Raw genomic sequence first — 20,044 nt, 5'->3', positions numbered from 1 at the left:
AAAAAATTAAAAGAGCAGTTCGATACTGTAGTAAAATATCGAGATAAAAGTACCGATATAAGATTTTATGATCCTTTTAGAAAAAAGGGAAACACCAATACAGAGAGATCTAGAAATAAAATGATCAAGGTAAAAATTTATGACCAGGTGCCAAAAAACGAAGACATTGTTTATGTGAAGAATTTTTCAAGAAACAAACTTGATAAAAAATTTATAGGACCATACAAGGTGTGCAAAAAGGGAAAAAATGGATTATGGTACAAAGTACATGGATTAGTAGGATGGTTTCACAGGAAACAGCTAAAGCTTTGAGAGGGGGCAGGATGTTGTAGACTGTTAGTCTTCAACATTTATTTTATTTCCTTCCCTGTCAAAACTCTCATTGAATTTTCATGAACAAAATTTACTATAAATATATTTTCAGAAAAGGAAGGGTACATAAAAGGAGATGGATGAGAGGACCAAGGAGCGTCATGTTAGAGAGTCCAGAGGGACTGAAACAAATAAAAAACAATTTATTAAAAGTATTTTAGAATACTACTTTATAACCGGGAGGGTTTCCCCGGGATACCACAATATAAAAATTATTTAATTTTAGGGGCATGAAAATAAAATTGGATAACAATGAAAGACAAGAAGTTTTTGTCTTTTTACAGACTGGTATCGTTCCAACAAGGTTGGTTGAAAGACAAGCAAGAGACGCTTTTAGGAAAAAAGCAAAAAAATTTATCCTTTTTGAGGATGTAATTGATGGTATCACAGAGCTCACGGTGAGATTTAAAGTAGGTCTATATAAATCGTTAAGATTCTTTACCACCAACGAGCAACGTTTTAAAATTGATTAATTATTGATCCACGTCTCAAATGGGCATGCGTGACGGGACAGATTGTTTCCATTATTGCAAACAAAAGTTTACGACGCAACCAAAAACGATATCAATAGAGTTTTGAATAGCTGTGAAATATGTCAATCAAAGAGAAATCTAGTAACTAGACCAGTTATTAGACCAATTGTATCAAAATATCCAAGGGAAAGATATGTTGCAGACTTGATTGATCTCCGGCTATATCACAAACTCAATGAAGGATATAAATGGTTATTAAATGTTGTAGATTCTTTTACCAATTTTGTTGGACGGTACCACTGCTTGACAAAACAGGTATTAGCGTAGGGAATGCTTTTGAAACATTGTTTAGGACGTTTGGCCCTTGTTTTATACTTCATACTGATAACGGCAGAGAATTTGTAAATCAAGTACTTGTCGATTTATGTCAGAAATATGAAATAAGATACGTAAGGGGGTGAGCTAGATGTCTATGGATACAAGGACAGATAGAACGATGCAATCAAACAATAAAGTGGATGATTGCATCTACTCTCAGGACAAAAAATATTATGGGGCAATGGACCAAGGTAAGAGAAGAAGTTACCTGGTCATATAATAATTTAAGACACTCTACTACGAGACAAACACCATTCTTGTTAATGTTTGGTAGGCCCATTAGGGAAATAATGGACGAGTCTAGAATCACAGGCATTCTAGATTCGATTAATAGCGAAAATCATGAACAAGAGTCAGAGGACGAAGAACGCGCTGAAGAAAGTTTATCAGTTGTTCTAAATGGCAATACCAATGAAGAAATACAGCAACTCTATGCTCTTAATAACACAAATCTTTTTTTAAATGAAATTTATCATGATGCAGATAGAATTCATACACAAACTGCTGCAGATAGAATGGTGCAAAGAGGTATGTGGAGAAATGATTTTTTAGAATTTAAAATTGGAGATAGAGTCCTTATAAGACCTTATCTGGACAACAATGTCAATACCAGAAGACATTCGCTTTATGAACATTTAGATGCAGAAATCTATGTTGTAACCGACATAATACAATTTAATAAAGTGAAATTATGCAGAGAAGATGATAATGGAATTATTATAGATGAACTAAGTACTAGGGATCTTAGGTTGCTTGGAAATGAATAAAGTACTAAAAATATTGTTTATTTTTTTTTCTTTTTTTTTCATTATTCCCTCCCATTATTATAAAAATAAAACAAAAATATGCCCCTAAAAACTCGTGACAAAATTTGGGCTGTCGTTTAAGACGAACATTTATTTGTTCTTATTTTTTGGTTCGATCCTCACTGAAGAGATTTTTCTTAATTTTTTACCCCTTGCGTCCGCTCCGGACTGTGACAATTTATGTATTGAAAACTACATTTAATGTTTTATTCATAAAAATTGTATGTTTTTGAATTAAAAAAGTTATCTGTTTAAAAGAAATCACTAAAACCGTTTTTTTAATATAATTTATTTTATAATATATATATATATATGTATATATGATGTGCGATTTTTTAAAGAATAAAGTGTAAAAATGTAAATACCAACATACTAGAAATATAATATCTCAATCGACCTTCGTAGACTATTTATTGAACGGGCGTCTATAATGTAATCTTTACACAGCTATGGGTATCTAATTAACTAAAATGAATTTTTGTGAACTCAAATTTAGGTATTTTTTCTAAAATTTTATATTTGAGCACAGCATCATATTTTTATTTTTTTTAATTTATTTTTCCAAGATAATCAATACTTGAGTTAAGAGTTTTTAATGTAATAAAAAAATTACTCTAGTTTATATATAAATGTTCCTTTTAATTTATTTTTATTGTTTATAAAAATTCTTATAAATTGAAGTTTAATTAAATTCTAAGAATCTTCTAAGCTGATCTATAAAAATAGAGCAAATTAAGCATTATGAAAAGAAATAATGGAATACAATGTACCCTTAAATTTGTAATTTTTTTTTATGTATATGCATATAAATAAATAGCTTAATGAGTTATCCGTTAGAGATCTTTGTTATAATCTTAATGCGCTTATAAAATTAAAAAAAGCTTAACCCAATTTGACAAAAATCTACCTTTAATTTAAAAAATCTTGTATTTTGTTTATGTCCATGATGTAAGTGGGCGTTAGTAAAATGTTACTACAAAAATAAGATCTTTTTGTATACAACCTTGTTAATAATACACTTTTAATCCTCAAATCTGAAGTTAGATTAAACATACAATATGTTTATGTAAAATTTCTTCACGAATTCTTCCGGGCGCGCGACAATAATTTGAATTTTTCATAAATTTTATAAATTTTAATATAGAAACCCCCCCCCCCCAAAAAAAAAAAATGACCGTGAACTGTAATGAGGTCGAAGAAATCATAAATACAATGATAGAAAATAAATTAAAAACCATTTTCTGTCCCTTTTGCATGGGGAATTTAAAGTTAAGCAAAAAGCCGTAAATAAACTCAAATGTTAGACGAGAGCGTGTAGAATAGAAACAATTCTAACAAAAAAAAACCTTTTTTCAAAGCAAGACTGCCATGGTTGAAAGAAAGCCAGGTGATTTTTCTATTTCTTGATAGTACTCCTTCTAAAACTATGAAAACCATTTTATCTATAAGTAAAAAAACAATAAATAAGATTATTAGTGAAGTTAGTACGAATGTCGCCGGTAATAAGAAGATTGGAGGCCCTGGTGTTATTGTAGAAATCGATGAATCAAAATTCGGAAAAAGAAAATACAATAAAGGGCACAAAGTTGACGGAGTCTGGGTACTTGGAATGGTCGAAAGGACAATTGAAAGCGGGATAGTTTAATTCAAGTAAAAAATAGGAAGGCTGAAACTTTGGAAGATCTAATCAAAGAGTACGTACTACCTGGTTCCATAATTTATACAGATTGTTGGAAAGGATACGTAAATTTTAAAAAAATAGGTATCTACGAACACTATACAGTAAACCATTCAATCGGTTTCGTAAATCCAACAAATGGAGTACACACCAATACAATCGAGGGAACTTAGTCTGCAGTAAAAAGAGTAGTACCAGTTCGAAATCGAACAGTTAAAGATATAAGACGCTTTTTAAATATGTTTGCATTTAGAAAAAACAACACCAATAACCCAGCAGAAATCTTATTAAATAAAATTTTTAATTAAGTATATGTGTTTAAAATATAATTTAAAATCATTTTATGTTTTTATTTGGTATTTTTAATATCATAAGTGCCTAGTAATTTCGTCTCTTCTTTGCTCCTCCTTTTTTTACACTTCATTTTTGGGGTTCAAAAAAAAAATCGTAACGCCTCAAATGCGGGGGCTGTAAGTTCTCTAGAGCCATTATTTGTTATAAATAATTTTTATAAAAAAAAAGGGTACAGAAAGGTGATGGAGAGACAAATACAAGGAGCTTTGGAGATAGCAACAAGGTGCTTTGAGAGAGTTCAGGGGGACGTTTAAAAATAAAACTAAATATATTAAATCTATTTTGGAGTGGTACTTTATTAACGGGAACGTTTCCCCGGTATTCCACACGTAAAGACCAATACAAGAAGGGATAGTAAGACGCGAAAGAATAAAGTGCAGCCCATGATCAATTAACTTAAAAAATGCACTTTTATTTTGAAAGCCAAGTAGTAGGCGTAGGAAGTTGTAAAGATAATTACATTTCCGGTTTTAAATTAGCGCGGGGATGTTTAGAGGAACATTTCCACTTTACACTCTCCCTACAAATATAAATACAAATTTTTAAAAAATATCCCTTTTTGGAAAACCAAAATGGAAAAAAAGGAGGAGAAAAAAAAAATAAAAAAAAGTACTATTTAAATTATCTTTTATAAAAATATAAATATATAATTCATGTTAATTTTATCATATAAAAACAAATAATATACTATAAGTCACTTTATGTTACATGTTTATTAGTATATATTTTGTTTTTTTATTGATAATGAATAAACAAAACAAAAGAATAAGTTATTTATTTGAACTTACTTCTCTGTTTTATAAGTAAAAATAACTTCTTAGTTCTTTAGTAGCGCCGATTATAGATTTTTTTTCTGTACCCTATTTTATGCTTACCAACGAGGAAATTAACATAGCATACGAAAAGATAAAAGAAAAACCTCTTAAAATAAAATGCAGAAAATGTGGTAAAGAAGTTAAGAAAAGACAGCAAAGGGGGTACGCTGTCAGATGCATTGGTAAAAAATGCAAAAAAGAGGGGAGCCTTTTTGCAAATACGATATTTGCAAAACCCCACTTGGATCATATACTAATGTTAAAGATCCTGAACCTCTGTATGATATCCTAAATATCATACGATATGTTTACTAACATTTCCCTCCAAATTTGACATCTTTCCCTCCAAGTCCAATACTTTTCCCTCCGATAAATATTTAAACATTTTATCCATCCAGGGGTACGAGATGAATAAAGAACAGGAAACAAGAAGATTAACCAATACGGTAAACAAACAAATAAATATTAATATTCTTGACATGTTCTTAAGTGGTGGATACCACACTCTGGCTTACGCAAATTCCGCCTCTCCTAATCGCCAAGTTGTTAAGTATTTCACCCAGTATTGTATCGAGATGTCGGCTTAAAACAGCTTTAGTGTAAAAAAATGGGGGGGGTCAAAATTTTAAAAAAATTGCTTTTTTTAAAAAAGGAAGGGAATGATGAGCAATGAAGAAATTATTGATTTTTATGAAAACCTGCAAAATAAAAAATATAAGCAGAAATGTACAATTTGTGATTGGAATACATCTAGAGTATCAAATGAAACAGCTTATCTGAGACGTAAGTTTCCCAAATGCGGACACAGATTTTCAATATGGAATAATACTCTATTTTCAAATAGTAAGATAGATCATATTCTTATGCTGAAAATTGTTAATTTATGGACAATGGGACTTAAAGTAGCGCATATTTCTAAAATTTTAGACTGTAACATACAAAATGTAACTTCTACACTTGAAAAATTATATAAATTAAAAATTTATGAGAAATATATAAATAAAACAAAGCAAATAGGAGGCGGAAATACTATAGTGGAGATCGATGAATGTAAAATAGGTAAGAATAAATACCACAGAGGAAGATCGGTTAAGGAGTTTTGGTGTTTTGGAATGGTAAGAGAACAATAGAAAAGAAGATAATCTTTGTCATAATAAATAAAAGAAACAAAAATACATTGCTGCCAATTTTATTAAAGCATGTAAATTTAAAATCAATCATTCGTTTCGATATATGAAAGGCATATATAACGTTAAAAGGCCATTATGCAGATCATAGAACTGTGAATCACAGTCAAACATTTAGAAATAATGAAACATGTGTCCATACAAACACCATCGAAGGGAATTGGAGGTCTTTAAAAGCTTCTATACCCAACAGGTGTAGAACATATGAACTGTCTGAAATCTATTTAACTCTATATATGATTAAAAGAAATGAGATTCAAGACGCCTTTGAAGCATTATTAAAATTATGTTTTTGATATATTTTACTTATTTTAATACAAATTTATATTTTTATATCTTAATTACATTTTATTTTTTTTCTGAAGTTTTCTCTTCCCTTCCTTTTTTTAAAAAAGGGGCAATTTTTTAAAAATTTTGACCCCCCATTTTTTTACACTAAAGCTGATTTTAGCCAATAAGTGATGTGGATATACGACACTTATATTTTCTTTTTATTTTTTATAATTTTTTTAGACTACCACTTTTTTTCCATTATTTATCCTCAATTAAATGTAGTACTAGGAGAATCTCTTCCTCGTCCAATTCCAATTTATTACACAGCTCTTCGAATTACTAAACCATTCTAGCATATTGGTTTTCTCGATATCACTTATAATCTCAAATTGTTTAATAATGATTGGCTTTGGGCTGTTGACATTGATCTCGAAGCTGACCATGTTCCTTTACTCTTTATCCATCTTTTTGGTTTGTTTAGGATACGTCTTTGTTAAAATTAACTTGTGGTATTCACCACTCAGAAATGTATTTAAAAAAAAATTTTATGCTTTCTGTTCATCACGTGCCCCTTATTTGTGTTAAATATTAAATAATTATAGGAGGGAAATGTTTATAATATTTTTATGGCATTCATGATATCATACATGTACCTAGATAAATAATGTTTTGCGCTATTTTCCTACTTGTTTTTAGGTATAGAGTTTATGGGGAACGCCAATTGCGTTAATAGTATTTGTGTGAACCCCAGTATTGGATCTCGAAAGTCAACAAGTGGTTAACATATGGCATTCTTAAATATTCTCACTTGAAAATGATAAGCCCTCTACATATCACTATGTATAGATCTTTTGAACTTACAAATTTTAATAAAAGACCCATTTGAATTTTTTATCTCATTTTCAAATATATAGAACCACAATCTTACGTTCGATAAAACATTCTATCATGCCTAAACACCAAAATCCCTTCACTAATTTTCCTCTGTTATATTTATTTTTTCCAATTTTAATTTCATTTATTATAACAATGATATCTTCTCCTCCTATCTTGTTAAAGATGATAAATATATATCATAGAAATTTATTTCCTTTAATTTTTTAAGTAAAAAAGATATCGAAGTTTTAGAACAACAGAGAATTTGGCAAATAAATTTACGAATATAGCTAAGAATCCACGAATTTAGTACCTACAAAATCGGGACATGATCGAGTTTGGAGTTTTCAAAGAAAGTATTTGTCCATATCGATGTTTGCTTCTTACAATCTTTCCAGGTACAAATTAAAACACAACTATGTTTTCTCGTAAGCCTCATCTATTATCACACACACTGTAAATCTGATTTTGTCTTTTAGTAATTAAATTTTTATACACTGTTTCCAATTCTGCTCTTGTCATTTTTTTCTTCCATTTTTTTTAAAAAGGGGCAAAAAAAACTCCTATATCGAAATTTGCGGCCAAAAGCTGACTTTGGCCGCATTTTTCCTAGATTCCGCTCCTAACAGATATTTTTTTCTTAATTTTTTACCCTTCTCAAGTAAGCCTTTTTCTTGGATTCCGCTCCGAACGGTGACAAATAATACTACAGTTCTATTTTTTTATAATAGTAAACTGTTAAAAAAAACTCGAAATATTTACTTAAAACGTTTTAAACCTTAGAAGTTTTCACCTCTCAATATATTTATAATGATAGTGACTTAAATTATATGCCAATCTGGTTTTATTGTATCTTTTTACCGTACTCTTTCTGTATTTTTTAAGCTCTGTTAAACTCTAAAAACAGTTGATGGCTCATTACTGGTATAAAAGAGTCTTTATGTTTCAATCCTTTCAATTTTTTTTGTATTTTTACCTTTTTTATTTAATTTATTTGTTTGTTTTATTTTTACATAAAATTTTTATATATATATATATTGATTTTAATTTCTTTTAAAGGAGTTTCTTCAAACTCTATGTAAACAGATTGTTTAAATAATTGTAGTTTAAGGGTGTTTAAATGGTGACGGTTGTTATGTTAATGCTTATAAAAATACATTTCTATGCCTTCTTTCGTATATAAGTCTGTATTGTTGTGTTCAATTACTTTAAAATTTAAAAATACTTTATGTTTTTGACCATTAGCAATAAGTATATAATTTATTGTGGACGACGGATAATCCGGACGAATCGGATTGTCTTCTTGGCATCTGAAACAATTGTTTGTGTTGAATATAAATCCATCTTCGAATTGACGAAGATAAGTAATTGAGATAATATTTCAATACTGCATATTTAGTCTACTTCAACACTTAATATTTATGGAAGATTCAGCCAATAACATCGTAATCTCATACTATATGACACTCAAAAAAATTATTTTTGGCCAAAATATTCGAATAAGTTAAAAGTTGCATTGATTTTTTTTAATTGTACTTAAAAAAGTACAGCATACTTTCTACAGTTACGAACTATGTAGTTATATATAAATTTAAGATCTTCACAAAGCGCCAAAACATAAATGTAAAAATAAATAAGAGGAAAACAATTGATCACATTATATTATTTGTGTATTGATACAATGTTTTTATGATTTTTTATGTCAATGTTATCTTACATTTTACATTGGACTTCAGCAATATATCTTATCCTAGCATTTGTTTTTTGTATAGTGATTAATTACGCAATTATTTCGATGTTGTTACTTTTCAAATACCAGATTGTTCTTTATTTTACAAATATAAGATAAAAACGAGTATCTTTCATAGAAATTAGATCTGAAATAGAAAATTTATATAAATATACGGCATTTAAAAATTTGATTTAGGTTGGTTGCAAAAAAAATTAACAGACCAGATGATTCTTATTTATGCATTAATTAATAATTAAATTCTGATTTTCCACAAACCCCCAAATGACATAATTTATTTCAAAGAGAAGTCATACATTAAAAAGTTATGTCTGTATGTGACAGGTAGGATATTATGATAATTTTGCAGTATGAAAGCTTTTATTGTAGTTTTATGATAAACATTTATGATATAATATACAAAGAATATTTTAAGAGAAATTTTCCTGGTTAATACATACGAAGAGAAATATTGAAAAATACAATGAGCACGAAATAAATTATCTTTAGATTATTCCAATATTATCATCGCGGATGGTGTACAATACTACTTCTATGTGTTTTTCATACAATAGTTCGAAGTTATTTGGAAGCATAAATTTGTTCGATTGTCATAATATGAAAATGTTTTCTTTTGTTCAGACATATTCTTTTCTTGATTTTCCTTTCAAAAGTCGTAGTATTTATAAGCATAAGTTCAGCCTTACAACATGTCATTTGATCATATCCGACCAGTGTTATTTTAAAATTAATTTTTTAAAAATAGAAGTTAAGTACAATAACGTATTTTTTTTCTATTTTCTATTTTCATAAAATTATTACGTACTTAAAGTTATACAAAATAAACAAAAGACTACAATAACACAAGTGTAAGTAAGACGGAATTAATATAATTTCGTTATAATTCTGATAAAAAATAGATGAAAATTTTTTTTTTTAGTTTGCATAAATAATAATAATTAATTTCATTGATCTTTTTATCTTACTATAGTAAAAAAAGCCCTAAGAAATAAACAGAAACAAATTGTCCATTATTTATATATCTATTAAAAATAGTTAAAAATTTATTTACTTAGCATTTCAAAAGTTTTAGAATTTATTTATTATTCTGTAAATCGGGCTAATTAACATATTTTTTTTCTTTGTGTAAAGAAACAAAACATAACGTGAAAAAAAAAGAAAAAATGTATAAAACTCTATAGTTTATTAGTGTATTGCCCTTTTTTCTTAAAATATTATTCTTTTTTCTTCTTTTCATCTTTGTATTTGCAACTTTCGTTGAGATGTCTTTTCACAAAATCTTTTCTAGTAAACTTCCTGTTACATCCCTTGCTTGGACATTCAATGCCCTTTATTCCAGTATGCGAATGGTAATGTCTTTTTACTAGGTTCAAAGTATGCCACTGTCTATTGCAAGTTTCGGACATATCGTCCCAACCTCGCCACGGACAAAGATATATTTTTTTATCCCCAATAAACTCTACGGGAAACATGTCTTTAGGATAATTTTTACTTTCTATAACTTGGTTATCCATAGCACGTTTTATTTTTTTATTCTTTGATTTCAGCGCTTTTTTCGTTTTTAAGTTTTCTTGGGGAGTATATGCTGGTATTCGAATTACTAATTTATCTTCATTTTGATCTAAACTAATCTTTTGATTATGTTTTAACTTTTTCTGTATGTTTTTTATCCCTTCACATTCTGATTTCGCCTCTAATCTTCTACTTTCTGTATTAATTTCTAGGGGTTGTTCATTATCATATTCAAGTGTTGCTTCAGAAAGAATTCCAACATCTTTTTCTTTTCTAGATTCGTTTTTTGTATGATCTAACTTCTTGTTTTGTTTTAGATTTTTCCTTTTCTCTATTTTATTTAAAACATCAGATTTTTCCGATAACTTTCTTTTTTTTATGTTAGAATTTTTGGTTAGTTCATTTTCTGCTTCAAGTGCAGCTTCTAATAAATATTGAAGGTTTGTCTTTTTTTGTTTTTTTGGCGATACAACTTCTTGTTTGGCGCATTCAACTAAATATTCAATAGGTAACTTTTCATCACCTTCTTTATAATCGTTAAAACTTTTAGATTTATAAATACTATTTTCGGCGTTATTTCTATTTTTTATCTGTGAGCTTTGTCTTTTTGGCCAGTTCTCGGAACCTGGGATATAAGTATCATATAAATCATCAAATGAGTCTGTATCTTGTTTTCTTTTTAATTTAGAATGTTTTTTTCGACCGTCATTATCATTTCTTGTGTTAGTGCCTGTGTTTTTATTTTCAGTTTTTTGTTTCTTGTTTGCTTTCGACGGGTTATTTGATTTAGATGTCTTAGAAGATTTTGTCTGTAAAAAGGGGGTTTCTGGTTTGTCTCTCTTTTTTGTCATATTCTTCGTAATTTTTTTTGGTTTTATCTTTTAAAAGGAGAAAGGGGTTATCATATCATGTATACTCATATTTGTTTTATCTTACATAATTTCAAAATATATTCAGAAAAGATAAAAAAACATGTTTCTGTAATTTTTAATTGTTTACTTACAAATATTTGCAATGTTTCCGACGATTTTAAGCACGTATATTGAAAATCCAAAAGAATATTATGAATCAAACAATTTATTTATATAAAAAACAATACAATCTATTTATAAATATCGTTTTTTGATTTCTGAATTTTTGGACATAATGATAAATCTAATTACAAAAAAAATTATTTTCTGACTATAACAAATATTATATATTTAAATAGGTTTGAATAAAACTTAGGTCAGAATTTTGTCAAATTCTTTCACATTATTATTTACTATGTATTTAATAACAAACTGTATTTTTTTATATGCTAATTCTCTCATATATATACTGAAATATTACCTTTGTAAATGATTATCCACGTCATTCCCATTAAAACGATAAATATTTTTTTCGAAAAGACCAATAAAATTTCCATTTAGCGACTTAATTAATAATGATCTGACTCAAAATGATTATTTAAATTTTTAGGGGTTGATTTAATCTATATCATATAAAAGTTTTTTATTTATAATCTTAAAAAATATAACTGTTGTTATAGTATTTATGTATATATAAAAAAATTTCTGTACAGAAAAAAAACAGAAATTTTAAAGTACATTATAAATGTATTTTTGTGGTGAGGACACCAGGAATATGGCCATTTTGTAAATAGCATTCAACGATGCTTCCCCCTGCACTTAGATTAGTTTTATTTGAATTTTTTTATTGATGCTAATCCCAGTTGGTTAATTAGCTGTACTCTTGTGAGGGGATATGTCTCTTGGTGACCTCCCATAATTGTAGTAGTGATTCTTCTTCTCGCACATCCTTTTTTGTGGGGGTAAAAGAAAAAAAAATTTTAATAGCAAAATATTTTCTAGAAAATTCAATTGGAAGGAATATAAGAATAAAAATCTATAATGTGGTAAATATTGCCACAATTTTCGAGCTTATAATTTAGATATCTTTATATTCAAGAATTTCTGCGCTATTAATTATAATTTTAGTTTTCATATATGAACATGTAAATCCATAGAATATTATTATAAATTCGTAATATTTTAATTCATTTTGTATAATTAGTCTAATCCCATTATATATATATTACGAACTCTGAAGTGCATCTTTTTTTTAAAAAAGTAAACAAAAAACTCGTTTATTAATTTTTAAAATTTATTCATGCAGAAATGTTAAAAAAGACTTAAGTTTATGCAAGCCTAAAACGTTTAAAAAAATTAGAAATTGTTGATGACTTTAAATTTAAAATTTAAATATGTTGTATGTGCATTTTTTTATTTGTATTTAATGGAAATATTATAAACTTCAAATATAACTTATAAAAGGCCTTAGAACAGAAACTAATTTATGGCTTAATATCTATAAATTTTTTTTACAAAAAAAAATTATCGAATTTTGATAAACCGACCCTTTAATAGATCTATAACTGCGTCAGATTCTGATCATAACACAATATCACAATAAATGCCTTGAGTTGATAAAAAGTCTCTTTTTATAGAACTAATATATTGTAAGGTTAGCAGAAAACTATAAAGATATTAAATTTTGCAATTGAATACAAAAAATACTATTAGTTTTTTCATCAAAAAAAATTGAATTTAAGATTTTTACTTAAAGAAAAGAAACTAGGATCACTTAGTTTATAAAGAAAAAAATTGATATTCGTACTAAAAACGTATCAAGAATACAAAAATGTTCACGCATTAGAACTAAAACTAATAATATTATTAAGCTAGATAACTTTAACCTTTATAATTGTTAGTAAAACGGTTTATTTGACTTCCTTCTTCCATAAGATGGGGTTAAAATATTATAAAAATATAAAGAAATATCCAAGCATTATAAATGCTCGGTTTAAGCGTAAGTAACTACGACATCCCCTCACCTCTAATAACAGACTTTAAATGAGCTTTATTGGTTCTGAGTTTCGACTTTCCATTTAAAACTAGGTATGCGTCGTCTGAAAGTCTTTTCGATATTTTAAATCCTAATATTTTATTAGATTTAATTTCTTCTCTTCCTTCCTCTAAATACATTTTCATCATCATTCTTATCCTCTCTTCTCATATCATTTTCATTTTCTTCAATTATATCCATTTTATTATCATGACTTTCATCATTTCTTATGTAATAAGCGAAATACAATAAAGCTTTCTTATTATAATTGAATCTCGGAGAATCCAGATAATTTATATAATTCAGGATAGTATTTTTGCTAAGATTTCCAACAGGTCTTATACCATCTTTAGGTTAAGTTCTCGACTTACCCTCCCACACCCCTAAAAAAATAAAAAAAAGGGGAAAAAATAAAAAAAAGGGGAAAAAATAAAAAAAAAGGGGGAAAATAAAAAAGGAATAAAATTATGCCCCTAAAAAGAACATAAAGAATTTTAGAAAATTAATATATAAAAAGGAGGAATTATTTTTATTTCTTCTTGAAAAAAATATATTAAAGGGTTAAATTGCGATGTTACCCCCCCCCCCCACCCCTAAAAAAATAAAAAAAAGGGGAAAAAATAAATAAAAGGGGAAACAAAATTTATTCAATCAATTCAAAATCAAATTCGGGCGCTAAATCGTAATTTAAAAATGATATATTATCAATCTCAAAAAAGCATAACATTCTTTCAAGTAGTGATTCTCTATAAATTAACTTAAAACGAGCTATATAAAGTTTTCGAATGAGATTCATTAAAGAACCATGGCTTGTTCCTTCTTTGCGCAATTCCCTTTTGTCATGACCTTCAGTCACGACTTTATGATTCTTATTTTATTTGTTTGTTTATTTTATTTGTTTGTTTGTTTATATATTTTTATTATAAATATTTATTTTTGAAAGAAGGGTACAACAGAATAAAGAATGAATAAGAATTATAACCAACAAGAAAACAACAGTTATAAAAATAAAAAGAAATTTAATAAAAGTATTTTAGAAAAATACTTAAAAAATGGGGATCTACCCCCGGTTCACCACACCTTTTAATTACAGACCACATTCCCTCAATTGTTTGGGTGTGGCGCCTGTTGTTGGATTTACAAAATTTTGGCTATGATTTACAGTTAAATGTAAATAGTTATAATCCGGACATAGTTCCGAAAACCCTTCATAACCCCGCCAACAATCAGTAATAATTGTAGATCTGAGTGCGATTTTTCGTTTTATTAAATCGACAAGAGTAGTTCTTAATCGATTTTCAACAATTTCGAAAAAAAAGAATTGCTGTCTCCTCGTACAACTCCACCAACGGCCCAAACTTGGTATTGGAGGATTCGACCGTTATGGTTTTTACTTTTAACAAGCAATGTCTCGTCTATTTCAACTACGCAATTTAAACCTCCTATGGTTTTGTTTTGAAGGTAGTTGAAATAGGATAAGAATACAGCGTTATTAAAACGCGTAAAGTAGCGAGATACGGTACTACTATCTATATCCAATTCGATAGTAGCCGAAACATTGCTTACACCTTTAACCCATTCACAAAGCAAAATTAAAAGATCTTCGATATCTAATCATCTAATCTAGAACTTTTAAAAATGCTTTCTTTGTAAATGTTACCTTTGTTTGAGCATTTTTCCCCATTTCGTCGTAAGTAACAACGATATTTGTCCAAATTATTTCTAATTTTGGTCATGGGTGTCATGAACTTATTGCACATTGGTACCTTTAATATAATTTTTTCAAGAAGAAATAAAAATAATTCCTCTTTTTTATATTGTAATTTTCTAAAATGTTTTATGTTCATTTTAGGGGCATAATTTTATTCCTTTTTTAGTTTTGTCTTTTTTTTATTTTTTCCCCTTTTTTTTATTTTTTTAGGGGTGGGGGGGGGGGTAACATCGCAATTTAACCTGTTTTTGATATATTTTACCTATTTTAATACAATTTTATTATATTTTTACATCCCAAATACGTTTTGTTTTTTTTTTTTTCTGAAGTTTTCTCTTCCCTTCCTTTTTTAAAAGAGGCAATTTTTTAAAAATTTTGACCCCCCATTTTTTTTACACTAAAGCTGATATTAGCCGAGATGTCTTCAACTGTTTTTGCTTGATGAAGTTTATATCATATACATGAAAACGGCAAAAGGAACACTAGGCGATTCAAAGATAATAGTTGTAGTAGACGAAAGCAAATTTGGAAAACGTAAATACAACGTTGGACATAAAGTAGAGGGAGTATGGATATTTGGGATGGTCGAACGAACTTTAGAAAGAAAAATTCTATTAGTACCTGTCGCAAATAGGAACAAAGATATGTTATTAAGTCTGATTTCTACATATGTTGATAAACAATAAACAGCCTATTCTGATATGTGGAAATAATATTCGAAAATGAGCCAGATAATAGCTGCTTATAATACAGTTAATCATAGTAAGTGGTTTGTATATACTATCACAGGTGTTCATACTAACACTATAGAAGGGAATTGGTCTGCCGTTAAACGCCTAACACCGGTAAGATGAAGAACAAAAGATTTAATACTGCCCTATTTATTAAATTTTGTTGCTTAGAAACTCAAAACATAATTATTTTGATGAATTAATAAAGTTATTATTATAAAATTTTCTCCTTCTCTTTCCATTTTGGTTTCCAAAAAGGGATATTTTGAAAATTTGTATTTAAATATGTAGGGGGGGTGTAAAGTGGAAATTGACCTGTTGAGAATATATATTGAATAAATTTAACCCTTAACTTACAATTATCTTTAACATAGACATTTTTTTTATAATGTCTGCTATACTTATTAAGTGGTACATGACCGTTTGGAACCTGTTCTGAAAAATAAAAAAAATAATAAAAAAAGGACTTATAGATTTATTTTAAATAATAAAAGAAGACGATTTATCCGTTGGTTTTGGGGATATAAATTGCCCAGAGGAACTGTAAAAGGTGCTCATTGTTTCGTTCCAATTAAATCATGTATAGATCGAATATTTTTTTTTGAAACGAGCCAAAAACAACTAAATTATTTCGTACTATGTCTCAGAATCGCTAGGGGTTACTCATTGATGGAGTGATTCATAGTACTGTGCTCAATCCCTTTGATTGTCTAATGTGGCCTCATACGCTACCCATTGATTAGAGATCATAATAGAAACAGGCTATACATTAATTGTTTTACCTCAAGGAAATAGCAGTATTTCTACTAATTACAGAAACAAGCAAGGCGCAAGCATATTCGGCATCAAATCCTATCAAAATAAACTTTTCATTGTTTTTCATGTAAAAATTCATTTTATCACTAAAAGCTCATCTGCCTCAACAAACATTGTTTTTGCTAATTTTCAATTTTTTGAAAGGGGGTCCTTTTAAATTTAAAACGGATTCCAAACGGTCGTGTACCTATTAAATTTACATTTTCTGCTAAGACTTGGGATGCCCAAGATAAACATTTTCTTTTCTTTTAAAAATAAGACCTTTTCATTTGTTGCTATGTCCCCTTAGAGACTCCTTTAAACATCATTATATCTCGTACTTAGGATTTACAACTTCTCCTAGTTATCCGAAGAAATAGTTTGCATTGTTCGCAATGTCGCCATGTCAATTGTTTTATTTGATTTCTTATCGTTTTGGGGGGAATGATTTTATATAGTTTAGGTTTCAATGGAATACATCCATTTATAAAGATGATTGGCGGGACTTGATGAACTACGACAGTGCCAACCCTGTTCATATACAATATGTTTTAACGTGTAACTGTATTATATTATTCTCTTATATATGTATACATCCCGTTGTTACAAATAGATTTATTCTTTTCCTCCATGAAAATTTGGGTTTTTAAAAGCTTAAAAACAAACCTCAAAAGTTTATTATATTTTATTACAACTGTTAATATTTATCTGTAGACATTATTACATTTTTAGTTTAGCTTTTTTAATATATCTAAACAAATCTTTTTAAAATTTTTAATTACAATTTACTTTTGTATTTAAATATTGTTTTTACATCTGTGTTAAATATATTTAGCTGGTATCGGCTCAACATTGTAATATTTATAACTTTGCATGTTTATTATATTATTTCCCTATAATCTTAATGTTTGATCTTGACTATATTAATTTCTAGATGTTTGTTGGTATAACAGGATGAATGTTAAAGATATCTGAAAACGAAAAGAAATTATAAAATAAAATACTTTATAGGAATCTATTTCATAGATAAATTTGCCCAATGAACTGTAAAAAATCAATCGATTTTTACGTCTATCAATGAACCTGTCATCAAGAGCTAAGTTTCGGTGCAGTACAAGTCTCAGTGTGCAAATGCCCTCTCTTACACAAAAGACAATCATATATTTTGTATGTATTTGAAACATAGAGCATAAAGTGTAACTAGATCAATAAATTCCGATTATATTACATTATTTACAAACAAATTAATTAATCAGAATTTTTTGTTTGCAAAACTTTCTAAGTTTTAGTATTTGGATATTATATAGACACGCTTCTCTTTCTTTCCAAATTATAAAATTTTTTAGTTCCTATGAAATCGCATAGACTCTTAGAATATACTTTTTCCGTTTTGTGCTTGCAATACTTATATTTTTAATATTTATATTTTTTTTGTCGTAACCTCGGGAAGGTGTCCGAAACGAAGTTGTTGTTTTATAAGTAAAAAAAAAATATTTTGTTTTTAATTAAAGTTTTATCGGCATGATCTCGCTGTGGAGTCATATAAGTCGATCGGCTGTCTAATTGATTGTTTCTTTTCATTTCTTATACCCTTTTTCAATATTTTTATTTATAAAAAATATTTTCTAAAAATTGAAAGGGAAGAAATATTTAAGAATTAATTGTGGTGGGTACCTAAGGTTTATGCTTACAATACTGTTTACTTCTAAAATTAAAGTCTTGTTTCATACTTATAGATCTTTTTATTTAAAAATTTATAGTTCTGTTTTTTTTTCAATACCTTTAAAATATTATTTACTTAGGCGCTTCTCTGTTTTACTGCCTCATTTTTTAGCAGGCAAAATAGAGAAAAGCAAAAATTTATAATTTTTATTTTTTTAAGAAATCCCCCCAAATGACAACAGGAAATTTTTATAATTTTAGACATCCTTTGTTTTCCAGTTTTGCCTCATGTAAAGACTACATGATAGAGACTGGAATCATTGATTTGACCAAACGATGTAGTTCTTGTGATCATATCGTAGCAAATCTCGTATATTATTAAAAAAGGAAAGAAAAGATTAGTTTATAGATGTTCGAGACGAGAATGCAGAGCAAAGAACAGCTTTTTACCTGGCCTTTGTGGTGAACCGGAGTTAAATCTTTATTTTTTAAATATATTTATAAAATATTTTTATTAAATTTCCGGTTAAGGTTTCGACTTACCCCCCCCCCCTAAAAAAAATCCACAATTGTAAAATCTATTTCAGGAATAATATCATAAGCTACAATACTAAAATTACCTATTTCAAAAAATTCTAACATTTTATCTAATAGATTTTCACGATATATTAATTTGAATCTGTTAATGTAAATCTTTCTTACAAGATTCATAATAGTACCATGACTAGTTCCGCTTTTTCTTAGTTCTCTTTTAATAGCTGACCACATTCCCTCTATAGTCTGAGTATGCGCACCAGTTATATTATCTTTAAAATTTTGGCTGTGATTCACAGTCAAATGTAGATACTCATATTCTACACAGATTGTTTGAATATCACTATATCCACGCCAACAATCTGTCACAATTGTGGTCCCAGAGCAAATTTTCTTGTAATTAATTCAACAAGAGTAGCTCTTGTTCTATTTTCTACGATCTCAAAAAAAAAAATTTGCATCCCCTCTCACAACGCCTCCAACTGCCCATACTTGATATTGAAGAACCCTACCCGCATGGTTTTTACTTTTTACAAGTAAAGTTTTATCAATTTCAACAATACAACCGACGCCGCCAATCGTTTGATTGTTTATATATGTTGAATAGGAGACGTACACGGCGTTATTAAAACGCGTAAACCATCTTGATACCGTACATTTACCTATATCAAGTTCTAACGTGGCGGGCAAATTACTTGAACCCTTTACCCATTCGCAAAGCAATATTAAAAGATCCTCAATAGGCAATTTTGAGTTCTTAAAAACGCTTTGTTTCATTATGGTTCCTTTGTTAGAATATTTTAAACCGCCACGTCTTAAAAAACAACGATAGTTTTAGGGTTGGTCCAATTTTGAGTCATTGGTATATTGCATTTATTGCGCATAGGGACCCTCAAAATGTTTTTTGCAATTAAAAATTGCATTAACTCATTTTTTTTATAGATGAGTTTTCTTAATTCTTTAATTCTCATTATGGGTCAAATAATTTATTTTTTATTTTTTTTAGAGGTGTTGGGGGGGGGGGTAAGTCGCGAACTTAACCGAAATTTCTTCTAAATAATTTTTTTTTCTAGGGTGAGGCAAGAAAATGAAATAGCGCCTAAAAAATTATACAGCGAAAACTAATAGTATTAATATTAAATATATCAGGAATAAATATGAGAATAAAAGAAATAAAGCATTTGGGAAAGGAAGCTGGAATAAAAATAATAAAATGGTGGAAATAGTAGGTGAATGGAATGCTGTTAAAAC

At 28.3% G+C, this 20,044-nt stretch overlaps 3 protein-coding genes across 3 annotated transcripts; 2 read left to right on the top strand and 1 right to left on the bottom strand.

The window, feature by feature from the left end:
• Positions 1–602: 602 nt before the first annotated feature.
• Positions 603–1,990, top strand: VNE69_05035 (reverse transcriptase; the record flags this gene model as incomplete). The annotated part of the gene is made up of 3 exons (XM_065473512.1): positions 603–786; positions 1,173–1,302; positions 1,384–1,990. The coding sequence occupies 3 exons, from the start codon at positions 603–605 to the stop codon at positions 1,988–1,990; spliced, it is 921 nt and encodes a 306-aa protein (XP_065329584.1).
• Positions 1,991–3,455: 1,465 nt separating this feature from the next.
• On the top strand, positions 3,456–4,015 carry VNE69_05034 (uncharacterized protein; the record flags this gene model as incomplete). Its single annotated transcript, XM_065473511.1, has 3 exons — positions 3,456–3,641; positions 3,695–3,850; positions 3,881–4,015. 3 exons carry the CDS (start codon positions 3,456–3,458, stop codon positions 4,013–4,015), a joined length of 477 nt encoding a protein of 158 aa, XP_065329583.1.
• Positions 4,016–10,176: 6,161 nt separating this feature from the next.
• Positions 10,177–11,325, bottom strand: VNE69_05033 (uncharacterized protein; the record flags this gene model as incomplete). The annotated part of the gene is made up of 1 exon (XM_065473510.1): positions 10,177–11,325. The coding sequence occupies one exon, from the start codon at positions 11,323–11,325 to the stop codon at positions 10,177–10,179; it is 1,149 nt and encodes a 382-aa protein (XP_065329582.1).
• Positions 11,326–20,044: the final 8,719 nt, after the last annotated feature.

The sequence above is a fragment of the Vairimorpha necatrix genome, chromosome 5 (assembly GCF_036630325.1).
Source record: "Vairimorpha necatrix chromosome 5, complete sequence".
Taxonomy (NCBI): domain Eukaryota; kingdom Fungi; phylum Microsporidia; family Nosematidae; genus Vairimorpha; species Vairimorpha necatrix.
The sequence above is the reverse complement of the archived record's forward strand: the minus strand, read 5'-3'. Positions and strand labels throughout refer to the sequence as shown.